The sequence below is a fragment of the Vidua chalybeata genome, chromosome 3 (assembly GCF_026979565.1).
Source record: "Vidua chalybeata isolate OUT-0048 chromosome 3, bVidCha1 merged haplotype, whole genome shotgun sequence".
In the NCBI taxonomy this organism is placed as follows: domain Eukaryota; kingdom Metazoa; phylum Chordata; class Aves; order Passeriformes; family Viduidae; genus Vidua; species Vidua chalybeata.
Window position 1 is genome coordinate 29,621,484 of NC_071532.1, and position 24,532 is coordinate 29,646,015.

At 37.8% G+C, this 24,532-nt stretch overlaps 1 protein-coding gene across 4 annotated transcripts in view; it reads left to right on the forward strand.

The window, feature by feature from the left end:
* Positions 1-24,532, forward strand: part of PPM1B (protein phosphatase, Mg2+/Mn2+ dependent 1B) — a 58,622-nt gene that overhangs the window by 20,698 nt on the left and 13,392 nt on the right. The window contains exons 2-5 of one of the 4 annotated variants that reach the window (XM_053937882.1): positions 4,074-4,218; positions 14,076-14,226; positions 16,293-17,156; positions 19,025-19,142. In XM_053937882.1, the coding sequence (XP_053793857.1) occupies positions 16,311-17,156; positions 19,025-19,142 (964 nt within the window). In that variant the 5' untranslated portion in view covers positions 4,074-4,218; positions 14,076-14,226; positions 16,293-16,310. Of the gene's footprint in view, positions 1-4,073; positions 4,219-14,075; positions 14,227-14,253; positions 14,292-16,292; positions 17,157-19,024; positions 19,143-24,532 lie in introns of those variants that run through there. The other 3 variants (XM_053937881.1, XM_053937880.1, XM_053937884.1) reach the window with 3 other exon arrangements.

Genomic DNA, 24,532 nt, shown 5'->3' on the forward strand with positions numbered 1-24,532 from the left:
TGTATAATTCAACAAAGTTTGGTTTCCTCATCAGCCAGATGAGCAGTCTCTGCTTGAGGCATTCATTTGTACCAGCATAGCTGTCTGCTCAGCCACAGAGCATGGAACAGGAATGGGCTGCTGAGAGTAAATATCACTTAAGCTACCATTGCTGCCAAGATATCCACACCCGTAATGTGAATTTACTGATCTAAAGCTTACCTGAAGGTGAGTCACAGAGAATTTAGGAATTACAAAAGTGCAAATACATATTAAAGACAGGCCTACAGGAAGAAAATTCAGAATATCTTTTGGAAGATGTGTCAAAAAGTAGCTTTCTGGATACTGTAACTTACGTCCATCATTTGTGAGGTGATGTTTAAAAGTATGGACCTAATTTGAATGCTAAGCCCATGGTATTACCAAGCTTTTAGGTGAGTGGGAAATACTGGTCTAACAGTGTACTCCTGTTGGAAATTCATCATTTAATAGTTTAAATTACTAATTGGCTATAGAACTTTTAACTGCAGACTTCAACTTGCTTAACTCAACTTTGACTGGAACCCCAAGCAAATTTATTTCAAGGCATTTAGCTTTTCAGGAAGTTCTGGGTTTTACTTCTGAAACACAGTGGAAGGATACTTTTGGGGATTTTTCAAAACTGTAATATTATATTAAGTGCTTCAAAAAGGATAAAGCATCTAAATTGCTTCATAGAGTTCTTAGTTTTGAACTTTAGTTAGGTCTCCTTAGTTTAACTGATTAATATGAATGTTTTAGTACAGCTTCCATGTTTGAAAAGAGGGGAAAAAGAATTCACCATAAACACCCACACCTGCAAATCCACAAATCTAGACTTTGTTCAGACTTGGTTGATTCACAATAGAATCACAAATCAAGACTTTGTTCAGTCTTGGTTCTGTATAGAATGAAGAACCACTTAGCAAATGTAGAGAGAATCTTTTATTACAATGGATGAACAACTTTCTCTGTAGGATGGAAGTTGTGCATTCAAGTAAGCAAGCAGAAAATAATTCCTTGTTTAGTTTTGGCTTTGTCATATTGGTACAATAAGGAAGAGCTACTGCATGAATTTGCAGTATTAGCGCATTCCCCTGCGCACTCACTTTCCCTAAAATGTCAAGTATCTCAATGAATGCCTCTTTCAAGAAAGGGATGTTACCTTAGGTGTGTACTGTATGTTGGAAACATGCCCTTGGTAGGTTGCAGTTTACTAGCTAACCTGTGTCATCCACTGCTGCTCTTTTCTTTCTCCCTCCTTGTCTCTCTTACTCTGCAACATCTTGCAGTATGTGGGACCCAGTTCACAGTTCTGGGGGACAATATTGACAGTGGTGGTATTGTGCTGTCATAGGGTGGATCAGGGCACATCAGATTATAGCTCTTTCTGTTGATGTGCAGTTAATGATTTGTTTGTTTGCTTATTTTAAAGCAGCTGTGATTTGGTTATCAATGAAAGGTCAGAGTCCAGGTCTAGCTGGTTGGGAGGCAGAGTAAACACTGTTTTTCTGGTACTTCTCTGGCCAGAGTTTGGAAACTTGCAAAGGACTGGATGTTGTAGTAGCTTTGTTTGTTTTGAATGTTAGGATTCCACTTGAGGAACATTAGTGCTTTGTGAGCAGCATTATTAAGTATGTATTTAATCATTGGAAAAACCAGCATTTGGTGCCTACACTCTGTAAATAATATGATAGGGTTCTTCAAATTTCTCTGGACTGTGTCATTTTTTTTCTTAATGATCTTATTTTCGAATAGTGAGTTTAGTTCTTTAGCAGTGAGGTACTTATGATGGCTTTGTCCGTTTGGTCTTACCTTCTGAAGAAAATACTGTAAACATGGTCAAATTCAAATGCTTTATTAACCCAGGAATATTTAAGTTTTTATCAATTGAAAACTATCCTACTGTATGGTGCTGATATCTTAGTAGCAAAATAGTTTACTGAACTAACTTAGTCATACTAAAATATTACACATTTAAGTAGTGCAAAGCCTTCAGTAGCCCAAATAAAATGCTCAATACATCTTGTAATTTTGTTAAGCCTTCCTAACAGGAAACATTCAGCTTTATTCTTGTGATGTAATATATGATGATATCTGGACAAGACATTTACATTTGTGTATTGTGAGTGTTTTTGGCACTCAAGTTGTTAGGAGCTGAATATAATTGTTTGTTATCCCAAAGCTGTATCATGAATCTAAATGTCTTTTCATACTCAGAGGAAACATCCCATGCAGCTTATTTGGAGAGGTAAGAGTCACTACTGTGCAAATTAAGTAGAAGTAGTGTCCCTTTGTTGTGCCATATTCAATGGTGGTGGCTATAACTTAAGGTGCTTTTGTGTTTTGGGACACTGAATACTCTATTCCTCACTTCTGAGAAGTGAGATAGTGTACATAGAATTTGTATAAATGCAATCAGATTCTGAGGTAAAATGCTCTTAGCCCAAAATATCTATTTTGGAATCTACTATAAGCACCTTGTAATGCTCCTGGCTGGGGAGGGTGTTCTGAAGGTGGGGGACAGTGCATGGAGGGAGCCGTGTCCTGGCCACGTGTTTTGTGTCTGCGTCCTAAAACCTTGTGTGTTGAAGAGCTATTTTAAACAACTTCGTGAATTTGCACCGGGTGTGTTCCTTTTTACTCCCTGAAGTTCCTTGATGTGGAGCCAACTTTTTTACTGAAGCTTTTTTACCTTCTGGGGAGGCATTCGCCTTGTAGTTCAATACAATGATTTAGGATACTTTTTCAGAGTTCATTAATGATTTAGTGCATGCTGCTTAAGGTGTAGTTACACAATACTTGGAACAAATATGAATTGGCAGCAGCTCCCAGTTCTGCATTTCTGTTGCTGGCACTTGTCTGATTTGACATTTCCTAAGCTGGTTTGTAGACCTCAAGTGACAGGAAATAATTTTTCTGGATTAGTTTGGTTCCTTGAACATTCCATCCTATTGTGGTGTATAAGAAGAGAGAATTCTGGGGAAAACTCAGGGCTTGCAACAGTTGTAGAGCTACGGGCATGGAACTTACTGAACTCCTCCTTCGAAAGGTGGAAAAGTAGTCCTTTTGAGCAATTTTGTGCCTTTGACACTTTTTAGTAGTTGAAAAGCACTACTGAGTGTGTGGAAGAGGCGAGCCATAATGAAATGCTGTCGTAGCTCCATTCCTTCATCAGTGGGCTTAAAGTCAAGGTCAGCAGTAAGTCTGCTTTATCACTCAGCTCATCCAGAGTGCTGTTATCAGTTTAAGATCTTCACTGACACAATAAAACGTCTATTTCCTTCCTGTCCCAGAGAAAGCTGGCTGTTATCCAGAATTTTTCCTATGATAGTTCCTTCTCCCAGTGTATTCTTAAAAGAAGTTCTGTAAGATGCAGTGGTTTGTAAGATTAAATATGTAGTCTCTGATCCATTATTTGGGTATTTTCATCCTGTTCAAAACAATGGCTAGATGCTATTGCTGATCCACAATTGTTGGTTATTCACTACTTCTATGTTTTAAGGTGAATTTCTAGTTAATTTTTTAGAAACTATTTTTGAAGAAATGTAATGATTCATATTACAGAGGATCTGAAATACTTTTGCAGTTGAAGCTTATTGCTTTTGTTTTAAACTCTTGTGCATTTTTACATCTAAGGAGGCAGAATAAAGAGCTCACAAATCATACATGCTGCACATGGTGAGTTTAAGTCATGTCAAACACTCAAGGAGTGTGCTCCATCATCTGTGTAGGTGAATAAAATTAAGACAGCACAGTGATGCTAGCAGGCATGCAAAAGCTATTCCTTCTGTTACTGAATTTAGGGACTTGAATGGCAGGTAATAGGCTGATGACTTTTTAAGTACTTGTCAGTGTTGGTGAGGGAAATAGAGAAAAATATTAATTTGATTTGTTGTTAGCATAAATCTTGAATATGGTGTTTAGAGAGTTTACTGAAAGGTCTTTGCACATCCAGGCACAGCTTTAGTTCAAACAGTTCTATTTAGGAAAAAGTTGTATTCATGAAAAAATTAATATACAAATCTGTTGTACGCCATCTGGAGTAGCTAACTACTTCCTTTGTTTCTTTCTAGGAAATACCAAAATAAAGCAGATGTTGTGTCCTGTACTGTTATCTCAAGGTTTTGCAAGTCATTCTGTTACGTGCTTCTTGGCAGCAGGAATGTAAACTAATTCTTTCAGCACTGAACTAGAACCTTGACAAGGTTAAAATTACAGGTAAGAACAAATTCTGCCACTTGGAAATTTATGGCAATATGTCATTCCTTTGACTGTGTTTTTAATGTGCAATTTGTAATTGATCATGGATTTAATGGAAATTTCTGAACAGATTGGGTAAAATGATGTTTTTTCTTCTTTAAATGTATTTGAATTTTTCTTACTGCTATTTTTAATAGGGAGGAAATATAATTTCAAATACAGCTTCTTTCTGTTACAATACAAAGCACTGTTAATAAATGGGGACAGGGAAATGTAATTTTTCACCACCTAAAATGTCTGTTGACCAGATTTTGGAGAAGTTATGTCCTCAAACTGAAGACTGTACAGTGTCAGTAAAAGTTCATGAAGTGTTTTACCCACTGTGTGTTGAGATCAGTTTACTGTCTGCATGTGGCTTTTTTCCCTACAAAGTCTGTATTTCCTTAAATGCACTAACAGCAGCAGTGCTACTTAAATTACTTGTTTTAATCAGTTACAGAAAATCTCTAAATTTCCCTGACAAGGTCCCCTGTAGCTTCAGCTTTTGAACCACCTTTTCAAGGGTAAAGGTTGATGTTTTTTTCCAGGTCAATGAAAATGTTTTGGCTGCTGGTTTTCTGTCATTAACTTTACCTGACAATGACTGAGAACTCTTGTCACACTCTGTCACCTTCTTCTGAACTTGTGTATAGGGAACTAAGAGTCAAATGTTCTTCAAATCCTTTTTAAAAAAAGGATAAATACAATGCTGCAAGACCATAGTAATGGAAAAAAATCCCATATCACCACAAATACCTGTGATAGAGATTGCATATTTTGGGTTGTATGTTTCTGAAAAGTTTAGTTCTGTTTTTAAACTGGGACTATTTGTTTTGAAGACTGTCTTTGAAATGGGTTTATTGCATGTGGCTGTCTTCAGAATTATGATCAAACAAAGGTTTTGGAGCCTTGATTACACATTTTAGTGTCTTTGACAGGAAGAGTTGCTTGCCTCTTTTCAGTAGTGGCAGGCAGGAGTCTGGACTGTTGGTCTGAAGCAGTCCTATCTGTCTTGCTCTGAAGTTCAATAATGGATAGGTTGGTTGTGCCAAGGAAGTGGTGTTGGTTTTTCTGCTGCTAAAATGAAAGAAGGGTTCCAATGTGGTTTGTTTTGAGATTTTTTTGTTAGTGTTGTGTTGATTGAACCTTTGTACTTGTTTTGTAGTGATGTAACATGTTGAAAAAAGGCTCAACCTTTTATACTGTGCAAGTCACAATTTGAGTGGACCTTTAGCACTCATCCAGCCCAACCCTTGTGTCTGGCTTCCTCAGATTTTTGTGTGACTCAAGAAACCAGCCCTCAATTATGTAAAAAAGTGTATTGCTTTACTGTGGTTTTGCAGACCTGCTGCAGAACACTTATTCTGGTGTTTCAGACCTGTTTAGGAATAATTCACAGATTATATGAATAGGTGACTCATTGCTGCCCTGTTCTCACAAAAGTGTGTCTGAAAATTTTTGTAAACAGACTTTGCAAAAGGTAAGAAAAGTTGTCTTAAATGCTTAAATTTTGAGCAAGGGAGAACTCCCAGTGACATAATGTGTCATGCTAAGGAGTAAAATTACTCCGTTTAAATACCAGTAGTGTAGTGGATAAATTTTGGTTCTTTTTAAAATCTGAGGTGCTGATTCTGTAGTAAAAACCTGGCTGCTCTTTGTTAGATTGATGATTGAAAAGGAGCAAACTAAATTTAACTCAAAGTACTTGGTCCTTTATTGAATGTAAAGAACCAAAACAGCAGTTTTGCATAGAAATATTTAAAAACTTTATTTGTGAAGGATCACTTTTATGCTAAGTTAATGCTTTGTAGTATCCAAGTGCCACCTGTGCAACTATTTTGAACAGCCCAGTAAAGAAGTGAGAACGTGCTTATTGCCTACAGGAAATATGAGCAGGTACAGACAAGGAATTTCACCAAATATCATAAGATATAAGTCTTGTATGGTCAGTAGGAATAGGCAGCAGTACAGTGCAGACTTCCACGTGGTATAATAAAGCCACACTGAGTTGCAGGGTTTGAGTTAAGGACAGAATGTGATTTCAAGGGTAATAAGCCTGGACACGTAATATATGAATTAACCAGGTAAGCCTATTTCACTGAAGTGCCAGTGCACCAAATTTCTAGTCTAAGAAAATGGTGCAAGAGCATGAATGCTGACTTAGGCTGAGCTGTCTTTACTTCTAAAGACATTAGCTTCCATCCTGTTCCTGGGCAGGTGCTGTTAGCAGTAGTCTGCTTTGCACTGTCTGGGCCCAGCCTTGTTGTATTTGGTGAACCAGCCTGGGTATTTGCCTATTGTATTTCTTTTTGTATAGTTACTCTGTACCCCAGATAAACTGTTTGCAGGTAACAAGCGGGATTGAATTTCCCAGTCTTCGTAGTGTTTGGAGGAAGTCTTGGTAAAGAAAACCTGAATATGCTCCCTGAAAACCTAAGATGAGTGACGTTAATTAAGACATTGACAAGAGTAGTCTCTTTCTTACTGAGAATGACACTGCGTACTTCTTCAGTTAAGTCCCTAGCAGTGGTACTAATCTGAGCTAAGGGTTGCTGATGATCAGAAGTCATACTGGGAAACACAGAAATCTATGTAGCTAAGAAAAGCACTGCATTTTTTTTTTAAGTTTTCATTTGGCCACAGAGCTGTGTGAAGTTGACTTCTGCAACTTGATTAAGAAGGAAGCTGCATGATAAAGGCTCTGTGACTAAAAAATATATCGACCTGGGCACTGATGACCTTGTACTAAGGGCAGTAATTAGAAAGCTAGATGCAGAGTCCATTTTCAAGGTTTCTCTGAAGTCCTTCTTGAATATCTGAGGTATGATCTCTAACTTTGTAGCTATTGAGCTGCATTCCAGAAAAATAAGAAGCCTCAGCATAAAGTTTGCAATTTGCCCATGGGAGACAGATGGTTGCCACATAGGCTCAGCTGGAAAATCTGTAGTTAAGTAGCATCATCCATATTTTAGTAAAGTGCAAGAAAGCAGACTATAAATTTAATCTCTGAAAGGACCACAAGCATGTTTTTTCTCGTGTTAACATAGCTAGAAAGGTTATAGCCCTTAACCTAGCTCCTGGTGCTCCTTTCTATTTCTTTGTCTTTTCTGTTGAAGGTTACAGCCCCCTTGGATCTGCTGTCTAAGCTGCTGGCTTCCAAACCCACTGCAGTCAAAGTCACAAAGTTTCAAAATACTAAAGCTAACTTTGCACTTCTTCAGTGAAACAGTTCAAAGAGTAAGGGCAAAAATATCTCAGCCAGCAGTTCTGAAAGAAAAGAAATTGCTGGCACAATGTAGTGGTGAGTAGCTGAGACAGAGCAGAATCGTTAATGTTTTCAGGTACTGCTACTGACATTGAAAATAGGTGTGAATATACAGCACTAAATTATGCCTGTGATTGTTTTGTACCTCTAGACCAATTCAAAATAGCTGAAGTTCATTCTGAAATCTTCATCTCCTTTGTAACTTGCTGGTTTAAAGTAATGTGGTTGGCGAATGTTGTGTTTTGTTTATCTTTGTTATTTGTTCTTTTCCACAACTGTTGTAACCATGTTGTGCTGAATTTAATTTAAAAATTACGCTTGTAGCTCCTAGGCATGTATGTTACCTGGTAGTAGGGCAAAATTTTTTTGAATTCCTGGTTTAGAAGTCTCTTTGGCTTCTTTCACAGTATCCTGGCAGTAAAAGTTTTTGGTAGGAAACTCTGTATTGGCATCTTATGTTGATACTTATTTTCTTTCTGTCAGTATCTTTGGTCAGCTGACATCCTTCCTAAAGCCAGCACCCATGGCCACAGATTACCTAAAACTAAACCCAAATCCTCCAAATAAAACCCAGGAATAGTAGTAACTGTTCTTCTGTGTAGTTCATTTTTAAGTGAAAATAAAATATTCAGATCTCATTCTTAGGTTGCAATAATTTGTTTGGCAGTATTTGTGGCTACATAGTTAGAGTAGCTGTTACAGCCAATCTCCAATAACTGTTGGCCTAATGTAAATTCATGTAGTGCCAGTATTTTTGAGGTCAGTAAGTTAGAAGCAAGACCAAAGTTTTTAGGATCAAAAAAATCAAAACTATCTGCAGTGTGTGTAGACAGATGTACTGCATAAAGTCTATATGTGCACATAACACACACTAAAGAGAGACTGCAGGATGGATACAGAGGAGCTTTCTACCAAGACTAAACTTCGATTTTTTTTTTTTTTTTTTTTTTTTTTTTTTTTTTTTTTTTTACTTAAACCAGAGAAGTTATTTCATCCTGCACTTTCCACAAGTTTTGAAATTGTTTGTCATGGATACTTTGATTATTTATTTGTCATTTACATCTTTAATATCTAGTGCAGCATCTTTTCTTTTGAAATGTCATTCTTTTTTTATAGTGGAGCACATGTGCTTTGTAACAGGAAACTCTGGCACTGTTTCTTTTCCACGGCACTGACTTATTAGAAATGACTAGCCTGTTGAGTGAATCCTTCTGAGGAGCAGACATTTTACAGTACACTTTTATGACCTAAGCCCAAAAGATTTATGTTGGACCATTCTCATATTATGAAGATACAGTCTTTGTGACTGTTAGCCATCAAGGTGGTATTAGTTTAGTTCTGATGTTTTTTATGAGACTGACATGTGATGTGAAAATTATTTTATAGTATCTGCAAGAACTTTGATTATGGCTTTTAGACCTTAGTAATCTAATTATGTGTTGGTTGCTGTCATGGTTTAACCCTAGCCAGCAACTAAGCACTGCACAGCTGCTTGTTCACTCCATCTCCTCCCTCCCCAGTGAGATGGGAAAGAGAATCATAAAAATCAGAAAATTCATGGGTTGAGACACAGGCTTTTTAATGGGACAGGGAAGGAAGAAAAAGAATTCAAATATGCAAAACAAGTGATTCACAATTCAATTGCTTACCACTGCCAACCAATGTGAGCAGTAGCCCCTGGCCAGCTTTCGCCCCACTTTATATACAGCTGTCATGGCTGTGTCTTCTCCCAACTACTTGTGCCACTCTGGCCTTCTCCATTGGCAGGATATGAGAAGCAAGAAAGTCCTTGACTTAGTACAAACACTACATAACACAATGATATTTTTAGTTGTTTCTATCAGCTTTATTCTCATACTGTATCCAAACCACAGCTCTATACAAGCTATGAGGAAGACAGTTAATTAACTCTATCCCACCTGAAAGGAGGGCTATATCCGTTTGCATCCTACCAGGTCCCACACTTTCCAATACACCCAAGTAATCACTGTCACCTTTCCTGTATTTTGATATATACTGTATGGGCCATCCCTTCAAAATGTTTGTTGAGTTTTAAGTCTATGACTTTTGTTTTCTTCTGCTGTAGTAGTCCTTCAGGGCAGGAGAGAGTGTGTGTAGTGTTGGATTGTTTTATGCTGAAGCCAGCGCTAGTTCCATCACTGCTATGCATGTCTGGTTCTAACATCAAAATTCCATTCTTCATTTGGCTGGGTAATTCTATTACAATACCCTTGATATGACATTTAACAACCATAGAAGTGATGACCTACAATATTTTATAGCAAACAACATAATACAGTTCAAATCATACGCTGTTCCTACCCAGAATCAAGTCCCCTTGAGGTATACATCAGACTTCCCATCCTTCTGTGTTACCCACCAAGTGCATCCAGTTGCGTGAACAAATGCGGTCCTGTGGGTGATCGCTGGATCTCCTGTTCATGTTATTTACCTTTTTTATTCTATGGCAAAACCAGTTTTCAGAAGGATTTGAACTACTTTTCCCTCTCTCAAAAATTTCTGTTATTGTATTGCCTCATACAATATTGCCATCAATGTATTAAGTGTTCTAGAGCTTTGCTTTGTTTCAGTACTGTTTAGATCAGTCCATGGCTAATAGTAGGTCTGTATTTCCACCTCTGAAGCAGTCGATTCCAGAGGTACTGGATAGGTCTGCACTGTATTGCCAGTGGCTTGAGAAAACTGCACTAGCAGTATCAGTTGTGGCATACTGCTTGGCTGCCTCTGACTCCAGTTGGTATTGAAGTTCCAGCAGGTCTGGCACAGCTGGATGTTGGAGGTGGCATGGCTTTGTTCAGGCCATGGCAGTGTACTGTTAGTCTGCACTGGCCATATGGGACTGTTAGTGAGTGATTTCTGCTGATCACTCCTTGGCTCTCCATATGACAAATCAACTTACAGATGGTGTCAGGGTGTCTTGGTTGGTGTGGTTCTGCTCACTGGAGTATCCCCTGTGCCCATCATTTTCCCATCACATCCAGAGGCCTTTTTTTCCCTCAGGGAACTGTACAGTCCTGAGCATGGCTCAGTAGGCCTGGGCCAGGCCACAGCACATTGCCGTGGGTTTTCCCTCTCTGGAATTTCCAGGGTGGCAGCACAGTTTCTCCAAATATTTAACTAGTCTTTTGCACTTGTTCAGGGCTGAAGTTCCAAAGCACTGGAGGTGGCCACTGTCCTAGGCACTTACATATAGTATCTCACACACCCTGCCACTTAGCACTATCCAGCCTCAGGGCAGATCCCTGTGGGTGGCATCTGAAAGAATTGTTGATCCTAAAACAAGACCTTGAACACATTCAGAAGACACAGCAATAGGAATGCTGGTTTGAACATCCAAGGATATTAAAAATTCCCAAATGCTGTTTTAATTGGCCTAGAGGAGAAAGGGAAGATGAAGAGAGGTAGATATCAGTCTCCCTCATGGATTGAATCTCTGAGAAGAGGTAAAAGTTGTAATTATTAGTAGTTTCCTATAGATGGCTCCCAAAGTATGGAGATGTGGGCAGTGCTGAGTACAAATACCAGATCAGTTTCACAAGCGGCAATTCTGTCATATTATGAGACAGTGTTACAGAGAGCAACAACATAACCTTAGCCCAGTTCCCATGGGTGACAAACAGCACAGAGGGCAATATATACAAGTAAACTTTTATAATGCAACTTTATGAACAAGGACACCACACCAACTTGGAGAGCAAATACATCACCACTGTGACCAGTGACTAATATAATGAGTTCTTACAAGAAATTTCTTCTGATACATTCTAGTCAGATTTGTCATTATCTCAACCCATCTTGCCCTGTTTTGGGCACCAAAAATGTTTGTCATGGTTTAACCCCATCCAGCCACATAGCTGCTCACTCACAGTCAGATGGAGGAGAGAATCAGAAGAATAAAAGTGAGAAAACTTGTGATAAAGACAGTTTAAAGGGACAGAAAAGGAAGAAAATTATAATAATGAAAGAATTAAAAAGAAATTAGGCACAATGCAGTTGTTCATCACTCGCTGACCAATGTGCAGCCAGTTCCCAAATGGTAGCCCTGGCCAACTTTCCTCCCAGTTTATATATTAAGCATGATGTCAGATAGTATGGAATATCCCTTTGGCTAGTTTGGGCCAGCTGTCCTGGCTGTGTCCCTCACGACTTCTTGTGCCCCTCCCGCCTCCGGGCAGGGTATGAGAACTCTCAAGACCTTGACTTAGTATAGCTAACAGTACTTAGCAACAGCTAAAAACCTCTGTGTGTTATCAGCATGATTCTCATACTGTATCCAAACCACAACTCTGAACCAGCTACTAGGAAGACAATTAACTCTATCCCAGCTCAAGTCAGGACAGCTCTGGCCTTTATGACAGTCATTAAGTAAATATTTCTGCCTGTTAAATATAAATCTAAATTGAAAGGAGCATGCTTTTCACTTAAACTAGCTGCCTATTTCCCCTTTATGATATAGTACAAAATAATGAATATCTATACCTGAGCAGGAGCAATTTTCAATTTTGAAGTAGATCTTTGGAGAAAACCAGCAGTTGGAGTTGCTTGTCTTCTAAGTGCAAACACAAGCTTATGCACAGGCATAAGCCTGTGCATAATAATTTTAAGGCTCTTTCCTATATGGCTGATCTAATACCAAAGAGTCTTCACTGTGTAGCTGGGGCAGAAAGGATATTGATCATGAATTTTTATTGCATGTCAGAGGACATGACTTTTGCCTTCATTCCTCTGTACCTCAAAAGATTGGTGTCTTTGGTTTCCTGAATCTAAATTGTTGCCTGTGTGTGAGGTAAGGACCTCACGTAGGATTTCACTCTGGTAGAAAACATTAGAAAAAAATACAGATTGGAATTTCAGAGAAGTAAGCCTTGGTGAGATTTTTGTTCTGAGATGTCAGCTTTTGTTGGAGACTTGTTGCCCTGAACTCTCTTGGAAATGACTCAATGATCGATGTAAGACTAGAGATGAACCATGTGCACTAGAGAGGTAGTTAGAGCCTCTGCTTTGGTAGTGTATTGCTCAGATGCAACTTTTGCATTGCCAGAGAGGGGCAGAGGCCAGTAATTTCTTCCTATAATTTCTCCTCTGTAAAGGCATTCCAGAAGCCTTTGAGCCTTGGTGATTATTAGTCCTGCCAGGCAATCGATTTTCTTTTAAAATTTGATTATTGTTGTTTTCTTTTTTTCCCCGACCTTTTCCAGGGTTGGAAAGGCTACAAGAAGAGAATCCTAGGGTTTTATTTGTGGTCTGAGTGTTCATATGGTGTTTTAAAGAATGGTCTGTGGAGTATGGGCATGAACTAAGGCCTTCTCCATTTCCAAGAAAATTTTAGGAATTACAGTAAGCGTGGTCTTCCTGATCTTGAAAGTTTCAACTAATTATTTTATGTGGGGTAGATATTTTCACCACAAGGAAATTAATATTTTATCAAACCAATCTGTTACTCAATTAAATTTCATACAAAAATGAGATATTTGGAAAATAAATCTCAAGACTAAAGGGTACTGAATTTTTAAGTTTATGCTGATTAAAGCCATGACTAAATTACTGGTTTGCAGGTGGGTGCTTCATCTGTTCTTCTGCTGACTGTGTTTTATCTTGAGAGTAGATCTTTCTCTACAAAGATGTTAGGGGCCTAATGCCTTAACTCCCTCAAGAAATGTTGAGATGGTTTGACTAAGAGGAAGTGCGATGGAATCTTCATTAAAAACTTGAGCAGTGGAAGGGTGTACATGCTTAAAATCCATGATACGAGTGAGTGCTCAGTTAGCCCAAGGGCAGGCCTTAGCAGTGGATAGATCCTGGTAGGCTGTACCAGTGTTCTGATGGTAACCGCAGGAGTGTAATCAAGTCATGTACCCGGAATAAAGTCACCTTGTCCCTCTATCCAGCCCGGCTGATGACTGTCGAGGAATGAGCTTTGCCAAAGAGAGCCCAGGGGTGGGTCCTGATGGAGAACCAGGACAATGTGTTGAACATTAGAGAGCAATGTGTCTGAAGGTAGAAAAGTTTGGCACCTATTAGCAAAGGTGTATCCAGTATTCTGGGAGAAGTGATGGTTTTTCTCTATTTGGAGCTCATGAGGCTGCATCGGGAGTACAGTGTGGACTGCTCACCTCCCAGTACAAGAAAGGCACAGACATGGAGAAGCACTCTGTTACTGAGGGGCCAGAGCCTGTCATGTGTGAGGAGGGGGAGATAGGAGTTTCTTCAGTGTGGAGGAGGAAAGGCCAAGCTGACTTCCAACACTGTTGTGGGAGGGATAGAGAAGGTAATGCTGTGTTCCTCCAGGAGATGTGTGATGAAAGCCTATGAAACAAAGGGCGCAAGATGATTCCCAGGCTAACTGATAGCAAGTCAATCTCTGCATCCTTTATTTGCAATATTAAATGGAATATTTAGAATATTAAGAACATAATCTTGAGTATTGTGGTTTTCTTATTTTCCAGTTTGTTATAAGTTGTACAAAAGTGAACCTACTTATGAAGCAAGTAAAACTAAGGTGTGACACGTGCCTTGGGTGTTTTTTTTTTTTTTGTGTTTTATTTTACAGCTATAAAACACAGCACACTACTGAGCTCACAGGCCATTGCAATTACATAGGTTTTGATCTTTTTTGTCACTCAGTCACATGATTTCTTCTACATTTTCGATTTTAAGAATGCAAGGACATACTTAACACAATTAAAGGAATTTCATAGAAGGTATGAAGTATTGGAAGGTATCTGTCATTTTGGCAGCCTTTCAGTCCTGTATGACAATTTTACTGGTAAGAATGTTTTGTTTGCTTTTAAAATAGTTTTATATTGTGTGTAATTTGTGAATAAGTATTGTTAGATACTAGAATCCTTTCACGAGTCTCTTTTACTGATGTTAGTTGCACTGTTAAACTATGTGGAACTTGTTCAGCTCTTAACTGAGAACGTTGGTTGCTGAGAACTCTGTTTTGTGGTGGTATGTTGCACTGTCTTGCTTACCCTCTGACACAGATTAATTTTGTTTGTTTTCAAAGCAAAATCAGATGTTTTGAGAGAAGCGGTTGTGCATAGTTTTGACTACAATATTGCAGAGATGGATACACTTTGCATATCCTTTCCATCGATTCACAGTGTTCCAAAAAACTGCTTAGCAAGCTGTTGGGATCTTCAGCACTGCATGGAGATCATTGTAGTAGAGAGGTAGTGTGAAGTTTGGTTTATCTGTGTATAGTCCACTGTATACTTGTTTAGGTCAGGGGAATGGCAGAAGTAAGTGTTAATTAATCTCCTCCTGGCCTGGCAACAAATTCTTAAACTGGAACTAGATTATCATGACTCTGTAGGTGGGTATTACTGTGTCAGAGACGAGTGATTGCTCAGGATCAATCATGGCAGAATTCTTGCCAATTCTTTTAGGATGAAATTTGCTGTAGTTTTCACATCTAAGGATTTCATAGGATGATGACTTTTAGCATCATCTGAAGTTGTGATATCTGAGTTTCTGAGATCTGTGGATTAAAGAATGTATTCTCTACTGACTTTGTAAAGAGCAAGGTAATTTTTCAGGTGTACGTAGGACACTTGAGTCCAGTACAGGAGAGGAAATCAGAAGTCTTCTAAAGCTTCAACATAGATTATTCACATCTTACCTGTGAGTTTGCATTCTAGAGATGGTCTCTAAATATTGAAGAACTTCCCTTAGCTCATATCTCTTGTAATTGAATAAACTTTAACATCAAGATCTTTAATCTTAAAATCCTGTGTAAGTACATTGAAAGTCTTTCAGGGATGGCTGAGAGTTGAGGTTGTTCAGCCTGGAGAAGTCTGGAGAGATCTTATAGAGGCCTTTAAGTACCTAAAGATAGCATGCAATAAGGCTGGAGACTGTTGGACAAGCATAGTGATAGGACAAGGGAAATGACTTCAAACTGTAAGAGGATAGGTTTGGATTTGAGGTAAGAAAGAAATTCCTTACTGTGAGGGTGAGACATTGGAAGATGTTGCCCAGAGAAGCTGTGCATGCCCCATCCCTGGAAGTGTTCAAGGCCCGGTTGGATGGAGCTTTGTGCAGTCTGGTCTAGTGGAAGGTGTCCCTGCCCATGGTGAGGGGGGATTAGAAGAAGATGATCTTTAAAGTTTTTTCCAGTCCAAACCATTCTATGATTCTATAGTAAATATTGAAATGTTGTTTTGTGAAGGATTAAATATAATTTGATAAAAGATTCCTGTGAGAGGTTTTGTTGTATTTAAGTGGGAATTACTGCCTTGGTTCCTTGGCAGATGGTCTGTGTTTCCCTATGGTCACTTTTGCCATGCCTTACAAGAATACAGAAATAGCATGGTATGTGCAAAGCTAGCAATACCAGTCCGTTCTGAGTCATGGACATGAATTGATTTTCTTCATGCCACAGTAAAACTGGAAAGAAAGTAGGAGTGATATAGTTGTTGTTTTTCCATCATAAATTTGTCTCCACAGAGGATGACAAAATCAGCTGGGCTGCAAAGGTATGTGAACTCCTCTGCCTTCATATGTTTGAGGTTGTTTAATTTTTATGAAGCAGCTTTTCAAAAAAACATCCCAACAAAAAAATATTAAAAATGGATACAGAGGTTTGTAAATTCACACTTTATTCATGTCATGTATTAATTCTTTTTTTCCTCCAATATAGTTGTTGACTGCATGTGTGCATGCTGTATCACTTGTTTTATAAAGAAGAAACACAGGAAATGAACAACAAAGCTTATATGGAATGGTGGTTTTATAAATAAGACTTCTTCTCTCTGTTTTCCAGATTCAATATTGCATAAACATGGGTGCATTTTTGGATAAACCAAAAACTGAAAAACATAATGCTCATGGTGCAGGGAATGGCTTGCGTTACGGCCTCAGCAGTATGCAGGGATGGAGAGTGGAAATGGAAGATGCTCACACAGCTGTTGTAGGTATTCCCCATGGCTTAGAGGACTGGTCCTTTTTTGCTGTCTATGATGGTCACGCGGGATCTCGTGTTGCAAATTACTGCTCCACACACTTATTAGAACACATCACTAACAATGAAGACTTTAGGGCGACAGAAAAACCTGGATCTGCTCTTGAACCTTCAGTGGAAAATGTCAAGAGTGGAATCAGAACTGGCTTTCTGAAAATTGATGAGTATATGCGCAATTTTGCAGACCTCAGAAATGGCATGGACAGAAGTGGCTCAACAGCAGTGGGAGTTATGATTTCACCTGAGCATGTGTACTTTATCAACTGTGGTGATTCACGTGCTGTTCTCTATAGGAATGGACAAGTCTGTTTTTCAACACAGGATCACAAACCTTGCAACCCGAGGGAGAAAGAGCGGATCCAGAATGCAGGAGGCAGTGTAATGATTCAGCGTGTTAATGGTTCATTGGCAGTTTCTCGAGCCCTGGGGGACTATGACTACAAATGTGTTGATGGTAAAGGCCCTACAGAACAACTTGTTTCTCCAGAGCCTGAGGTGTGTGAAATTTTAAGGGCAGAAGAAGATGAGTTTATCATCCTGGCTTGTGATGGCATCTGGGATGTAATGAGCAATGAAGAGCTCTGTGAATATATAAAGTCTAGACTTGAAGTATCAGATGACCTGGAAACAGTGTGCAATTGGGTAGTGGACACTTGTTTACATAAGGTATGTAAGTATTTTCTCCAAACAGCTGTCTAAAATTATCTTCTGGTTAGATGGGTACAGTGTTCACAGCTGTTCCTGGCCTACTGTTCCCCTTCTCCAGCTTCTTTTCCTCAAAGTTCTGTGCCCATTTGACTGTATAGAAGAATATACAGCCTCACCCTATATGCTTAGGAAGGTGATAGCAATTGCAAAAATAAAGGCTGTTTTTTTTTTCCCAAGTAATGCTTGCATATAGTTCCAGCTCTAAATGTTGATTCTAAATATAAAATTTGTAAAATTAGTCTATTCTGAGCAAGGTACTTTGTGGGTTTTTTTGTTCTTTGAAGTTGGGTAGTGTTTGTATCCTTTGTGGTGTTGGCACCATCTCCTCTTCAAGGTGGTGTTTGTCTGTCACCTGTGCCCTCAGCTCTTTGTAGCTTAGATGGAGTAACACCACCTTTGCATCTGAGCTTGCTTCCACTCCTGAAATTTAGTTTGTTTGTAGCAACTACTGGTTGGTCTGCATATGTTTAATAGGTATTCCATTTCCAACGTTCCATGAAAAGTGCAACTCCTGCTAGTACAAACTGAGTTCCTTTGTTAGGCCACAAACTAACATGCAATTTTGAGGAAAATACTGAAATTCACAATTATAACTCTGAAGGGTAAGTTGTGTGTTTTTTCCAGAAATAGGGTTGTATTCCAGCATACGTGTACAGTGTATGATTGGTTTAAATGCCATTTAAATTGGTTTAAATTGCTTTTCTGACCAAGACCTCAACCAGCCTTGTTAAAGAATGGTCACTCTCAGATACTTTCAGTAAAACTGAGTGCTGACGACATGTTTATTTTCCAAAGTCAGATCCTGCATCTCGGTAACAGCCAGGCTGTGGCTTGTACCACATAATACTAAGTGATAGGTGTCCTCATACGCTTGGTACAAAAGAGAATATAGGCTAACTCCTAAGCAGTATTTCTAAAGGAATTAATTCTAATGTCAAATTCATAATTGCTTCAGGAGAAGGATTTGTTGTGATAGATGATTAGAACGATCCAATAGCTTGGGTTTACACAGCAACAGTATGCAGTAACTAATAGCACTTGATATTCTACGTGAAAAAAAAGTGAAGTTAAGATTTGATTTTCAAACCAGCAGTTTAAATTATGATTCTGCTGGATCCCCTTGTAAGAGACTTAGAATTGTCATTTTAAATTTGGCTGTGAATTACAATTTTGAAAATTAAATATGAGCAGGAAAATGGTGTCAGTGTGCTAGTAAAGAACTGATATTAAAATTAGTATCTAAAAAAGCCATGGGGTGATATTTCTGAGCACATGATAGTCTGTGTGGTTAGCTTGGCCATACGAAACATTTATATTTTATACTTGCTTCAAGGTACTGTGTGACACAGGTGCATTCTGATAAACAGACTTGTAATGCATGTAATGGCTTACATGAATACCCTGCAACTAAAGCAAATTAGTTGCTTGAGCTAAGCTATTCTAATAGTCTAGGAGAGTATTCTGCATTTCATTTTGCAACAGGAGTTGTTTTACAGTTTGGCTTAAGGTAACATTACATAACTGTCTAATTTCTGACCTGTTTTATTGATACTATTTTAAGTGGTTGACATGTAGGTAAGTCCATTAATTATGTAGACTTCAATACTAAGAATATACAGTCAAAATCAGTCAAATTAATTCTAGTGGGAGGTGTGGTTGGGACACTGAGAGGTTCTTTACTGATGAAAACACAAGATTTTTTCAGGGTTTCCTTTTTTTCCCCAGGTTTATCTGTAGTACTGTATCTGGAAAAAGTACAAATGTGATTAGAGCAGAAAGATGAAGAATAAGGCTAAAGATACTAACTTCTCTTTTTTGTCACACAGGGGAGTCGTGATAACATGAGTATTGTATTAGTTTGTTTTTCAAATGCTCCTAAGGTCTCAGAGGAGGCAGTGAAAAAAGATGCGGAGTTGGATAAGTACTTGGAATCACGGGTTGAAGGTAAGAAATCAGTTTGATTGTGATAGTGAGCACAGTAGTGTCATAACTATCTTGAGCATGAAAACAAAAGCCATGAAAGACATTATGCCACTTTTTTGTTGGGTTAAATTCAGGCCTGGTTATAACTCTGAACTTTTGTATGTCAAGAAGAATGTTTTAGGCCATGTGCTTAGTCTATCCTGGTATTTTGCAAACATTTTCTTAATGTGAGCTCTAAGTTTTTAGTGCTGTCTTCATAGGTTAAAATGCAACTACCTTGCAACTGACCTTGCAGAGTGTTATATCAGCTCAGTAAATTGTGATCTTACTATTGTCCTGCTTATGAAATATTAAAAGGGATGTAGTGTTTGTACTGTTTCTTTCCTTTTTCTGTGCAAGTTTTTGACAGAAAGAAAAAGCTGTACTTGTTTTTTGTGTCAATGTCCCAGTAATCCAGATGGTTGGTGTAGCCACCCTAAATTTTAACATATATATATACACATGACAGTCTTCAGGTAGGAGTTATCTCTGAGCACACAGCTGTTGTGTGTGGTGTCTTTTCCTCTTTTTTAAATGGCATCTAAATTGAACTGGGTTTGTAATTTCTGTTGAGATTAGACAACTCTAGTGGTCACTTCAAATGCTAACTCTTGGCCTGTTTCTTGGAATTTGGCTTACATCCCAGGTTTCCTAGATGACACTAGTTAAGATAAATACCTGTTATCTTCTGTGTCAGAGTAGAGTACATGAGCTGTTAATAGGCTCTGGGAGAGAGCCAGGAGCAGTTGCCTTCACTGGCAGCAGTGAGGTGTGCACAGTGGTTACAGGTTAGTATTCCCAACTTCTTGGTGGCTGCTTTATTACCAAACAGGTGAAAAATATATGGAACTGCAGTGGATTTTATTCCTTTTATAAGTGAATAACAGAAAAGCTGTCAAATAACTTGTGATCAGAGTGTCTGGATTAACTAATCTATTAAGTGATTATTTTTAGCTGTTATCACATTTAACTAAATAATACATATACAAAAAAAAAAATAGTTGAGAGTTTTTAGTCCAAACTGATGTGGAGTCATTTCAAATATAACTCAAAATGATTGTTTAGCTTAAGTGCTTCAGAGAAATTAATTGCTCCAAAGCTTGAACTTCTGTTGCTTCAGTTCTTGATTTTTTTTCCCTGCTTGAGTTCCAAGTGTCGTTCTGTGTTTTGCTAATTGGACAGGGTTCAAGGCCTTTAGAAGGCAAGTACTTAGCAAGAAATTACAGTTAGCATATTTGAGAAATTCTGACAAGGAGTGGAGAGAGAAAATGAAGCAGACTTCAGAAGAACTTGAAATATCTATCTGATTTTTAACAACTTTTTGTATTGATAAATTCTACAAAAATGTAATTTTGATACAGGCTCCTTAATTAAAAGAAAAAAAAAAAAAGTTGTGGGACTGCAGTTTACCTTACACGTGTGTCTTGAATGTTATTAGTTCAGAAAGAATAAAGTCCGTAGCAAAATGTTGCAAACTACTAAGCAGCATGGGGAAAACTGTTTAAAAATACGCTGGAATTTTTAAAAACAGTATCTGATTTAAAGGTTTAAATAGTGAGCAGGAATACTTTTGACTTTAAAAAACCCCATGAGGGCAAGAGTATCATCTTAAGTGTTGGAGTTGGTAAAGGTTTTGGAAGATAGAGTTTCTTTTTGGTTAAGACAACTGCCTTAATCAGTGTTGTATTCATATTTTAACTTAGTGTAGAAAACAGTGCATAAAGGAGTTGTGCCTGGAAGGTTTAAACTGTCTGCAACTCTAAAAACATAAAGCCTGCTAGATATGTTGTGACACTGATAATACAGATTTGTTTAAAATGCCTTTCTAGAGGCTGACTATTCCTTTCAAAAAGCAAATAATGGTGTTTGAACACAAATTAACAAGAACAACATTTTAAAAAAATTAATGAGTTAACAGGTCACAAGTTATATGCAGTTGGCTGATAGCCAGTAACAATTATATTTATACCTGTAGTAAAAACATTCTGAAAAAATAAGGTTGTCTTGGAACTACCAAGCTGCAAAGATAGATGTTGTAAAAAATGTAAACTATGAGTTCTCTTGGATACCCTCCACTTTCACTAAGTGACTAATATAAGTCAGGGCAACATTGGAACTTATTATAAAGTCCTCTGGGACTTCCTGAAGCAATATTTGTTTGATCACTGCTGTTTGTTCTTAATGAATACATACTGTTCCATTTCTGTTCTCTTGTGGGCCTTAAATTTCAAGCTGACTGTACAAACCTATCAACCTTTTAGGCAACAGGGTTTTTGTTGGGCATTTTAAGCTGTGGCTCAGGGAGAATAGCAGTGTTTAAATCACGCTTTTGTTAGATTTAGAAAAGTAAAAAATAAAACAAGTTGAAAAGCAGTTTTAATACTTGCACACGTAACATTTGTGCTCTGTACATTTGGAAGTGGAATGCTGAGATTTTGTATATTTGTATAATGATTTCAGTTAGTTCCCCAAGATCTCTCCAGAGTTCTTAAAAGAGAAATATTGTCTTAATACCTAGAGATACTTTTTTATTTTAACAGATTGATTAAAAAACAAACTCAGCAGGTCATCCTTTACAGAGATTTCCAGTGGAAGAAATATATACCAGTGTTCTGTTGCTAGTTTGCATTTTGAGGCTGATGGAATGTGAATAACTGCATTCCAAAGCTGCCACTTGTAGAGTATACTGAAATACTTAATGAGGTTAAGCTTGTGCCTGAGTCATTTATGACTCTGTGTACAGCCCTGCTTTTGGTTTGAGTCATTTAATTGGTCCATCTCCAAAGCACAATCACAGCATTACAGACTGATTAGGGTTGGAAGGGATCTTAAAGATCATCTAGTTCCAGTGCTACTGCCATGGGCAGGGCACCTTCCACAGGTGTTTTGGGCAGTAGTGAGGTTATGCTAGGTTGCTTTTTTCTTACTTTCCCCTGCAAATACTTTCTCCTCTCTTTTTCAGAGATCCAAAGTTTGGTCCCACAATGTGAAAACTAGGCACGGAAGTCAATTCATTTCTCTGATATGTTTCAGTTTATTTGAAAGAGTGTATCAGAATTGTAGTTAATAATAGACAAATCACAGAACTCCACAAAACCCAAAAAAACCACTAACCCTACAAATCTTAAGTAGGGGCACATGATCTGTGTAGGCTTAAACAGTCTTACTGGTAAATACTCAGTTAATCCCCTAAATTGGATGATGCATTTTACATATGTGGAACATATACTGTATATAAAACTCATTTGTCATAATCTGGTAGCTGAGCATGAAAGGAGGTGCTGGAACATGGAGAACTTGTAATGCTGTTTGGCTGGGGACCTGCATTTTATAAAATGGAGGTTAAATGTTACCTGAATTTTCAAAATGCCTATCCATGAGTGAAGTGTTAAGCTTTTAGTGAAAAGTGTTTCAGAGATAAAGTAGTAGACTTTGTAGTGGACTTTCATGAATATACATATATAATAATATCAGGAGTAATTCTTTAAGTGTCTGAATTACGTTAGCAATGCAAAGCTAACTGTAGGGTTATTCTTAACATCACAGAGATTAAGCTGAAAACTTTGTAAATGCCCATAAATCTGTTTCTGAGAAAATTTGATTTCTTTCTCTGGTGGCCTTTGTCAAGCACATCCACCGTGTGTATCTGCTAACTGATGTGTAATGACAGTGGGTCATGCATGCTCATTTGCTTTATTCTCGATTTTCTTTTAGGAAGCTTTTTTTTTAAGAGACAGGTTCTGGATAAAATTACTCCCTCTAATACCAGGAAAATAAAAAGATAATTATTAGTTCATCCAGAATTCTTGGTTGGCCACCTTCTAGAAATAGAGAGAAGATGCTTATGGTTCAGTTCATCACTCCCTGATAAGTTATTATGCAGTATAAACATACATGTTTCTAGTACAGGAAACATACAGCAATCTTTAGCTGTGTTTGCTTTCATTCCTTTTTAAGAAGATATAAAACCTTTATGCTTGCAATAAATATTTAGAAATTTCTTGCATTTATAGTTTTTCTTACTACTAATTCTTGCTATTTGTCTACTTTTCCTGTGTATAGAACCAGATGTGCTCTTGGTATAAACAGTCTATTTTCATAAGAAATGTTTCCTGTCAAATGTATCTCAGCAAAATTATATTATAGCAGTACAATTACTTCTAACTAAGTAGAACTGAACAAAAGGATGCAATTTATAAGAGAAGTTGTGGCTAATTTGTGAATTAGTGATCAAAATCCTAAGATTCAGGCATACTTATTCAGCTATCACTTCCTTTGCTAGCCATGATTTATCCTTGATGGATGGATGATAATACACATCAAGTGTATTATCAATTATCAACACATCAAGTTTCATGGAACAGTCTTTAATTTTAATCACTTCTAGTAGTAGTGCAGGTATCTTATTCTTTGCAAAGATTGTATGCTGCTGGCTTAAAATTGGGACTTAGATGCTTAATAGTGCCTTGTATGTTACAAGGCAGTATAATTATTCCACAAGTGATTGCTTTGAGGGGTTACAGATGTGCCTCATACAAAGTGGGTGAGTACCTTGCCAAGCACTTTGTTGACCTTGGTAGTCCTAAGAGAAGCCTGAATGTCACTTGCTTCTTAGATAAGTGGTAGACATCAAGAAAAGTTTAAATGCTGGGAAACTTGGGATGAAGGGTTTGAGGTAGGTAGGTGATGTGCTTTTCTGCTAACTTAAGAAACCCATAAACAACTCTAAGTCAGTCATCCAGAATATAATCAATTTTAAGAAAATTAAATTATTTGTTTCTTATCTTTGGATAGTAGCCAAGATACAGAATGACTGAAGTTTTTTTAGGATGATACTTGAGGATTAATTCTTAATTCTTCTTAAAGAGAGTTTTATCTAGAGCAGTGTCTACAGGAAATAGCACTCCATTCCTTAATTTAGTTCGTTTTCAGAAAAAACATTCTCTCTTAAAAATAGAAGACTTGGGCATACAGCTCCAAATCTTTTTATGCCATGTTTGAATGAGTAGAGGCTGATGACTGGAAGCTGGTAGCATTACACCTGTGTGAGTGTATACACAGATATTATACATTCATCTTTATAGCGACCCTGATGAAAGAGAGTATGTGAAGATTTACTCCAGTTCAGGCAGTTCTTGTCCAAGCTAGAAGAACTTAGAAGCTAGAAGCATTGGACTTGACTTGAGTTGTATGTCAGCTTTGAAAAGAGATTATAATTTTTAATTATTATTAAAATAAGTATTTTTAATTATTCCTCATCAGTTCCATATTCTGTTTTGGCCACTTGAGTGCTAATATTATCCATCCATTATGTATCCTCTTGTTTGCTTGGTGGTCAAAGTGTTTGTGCACTGTTGATTCAGGCCTTTGAG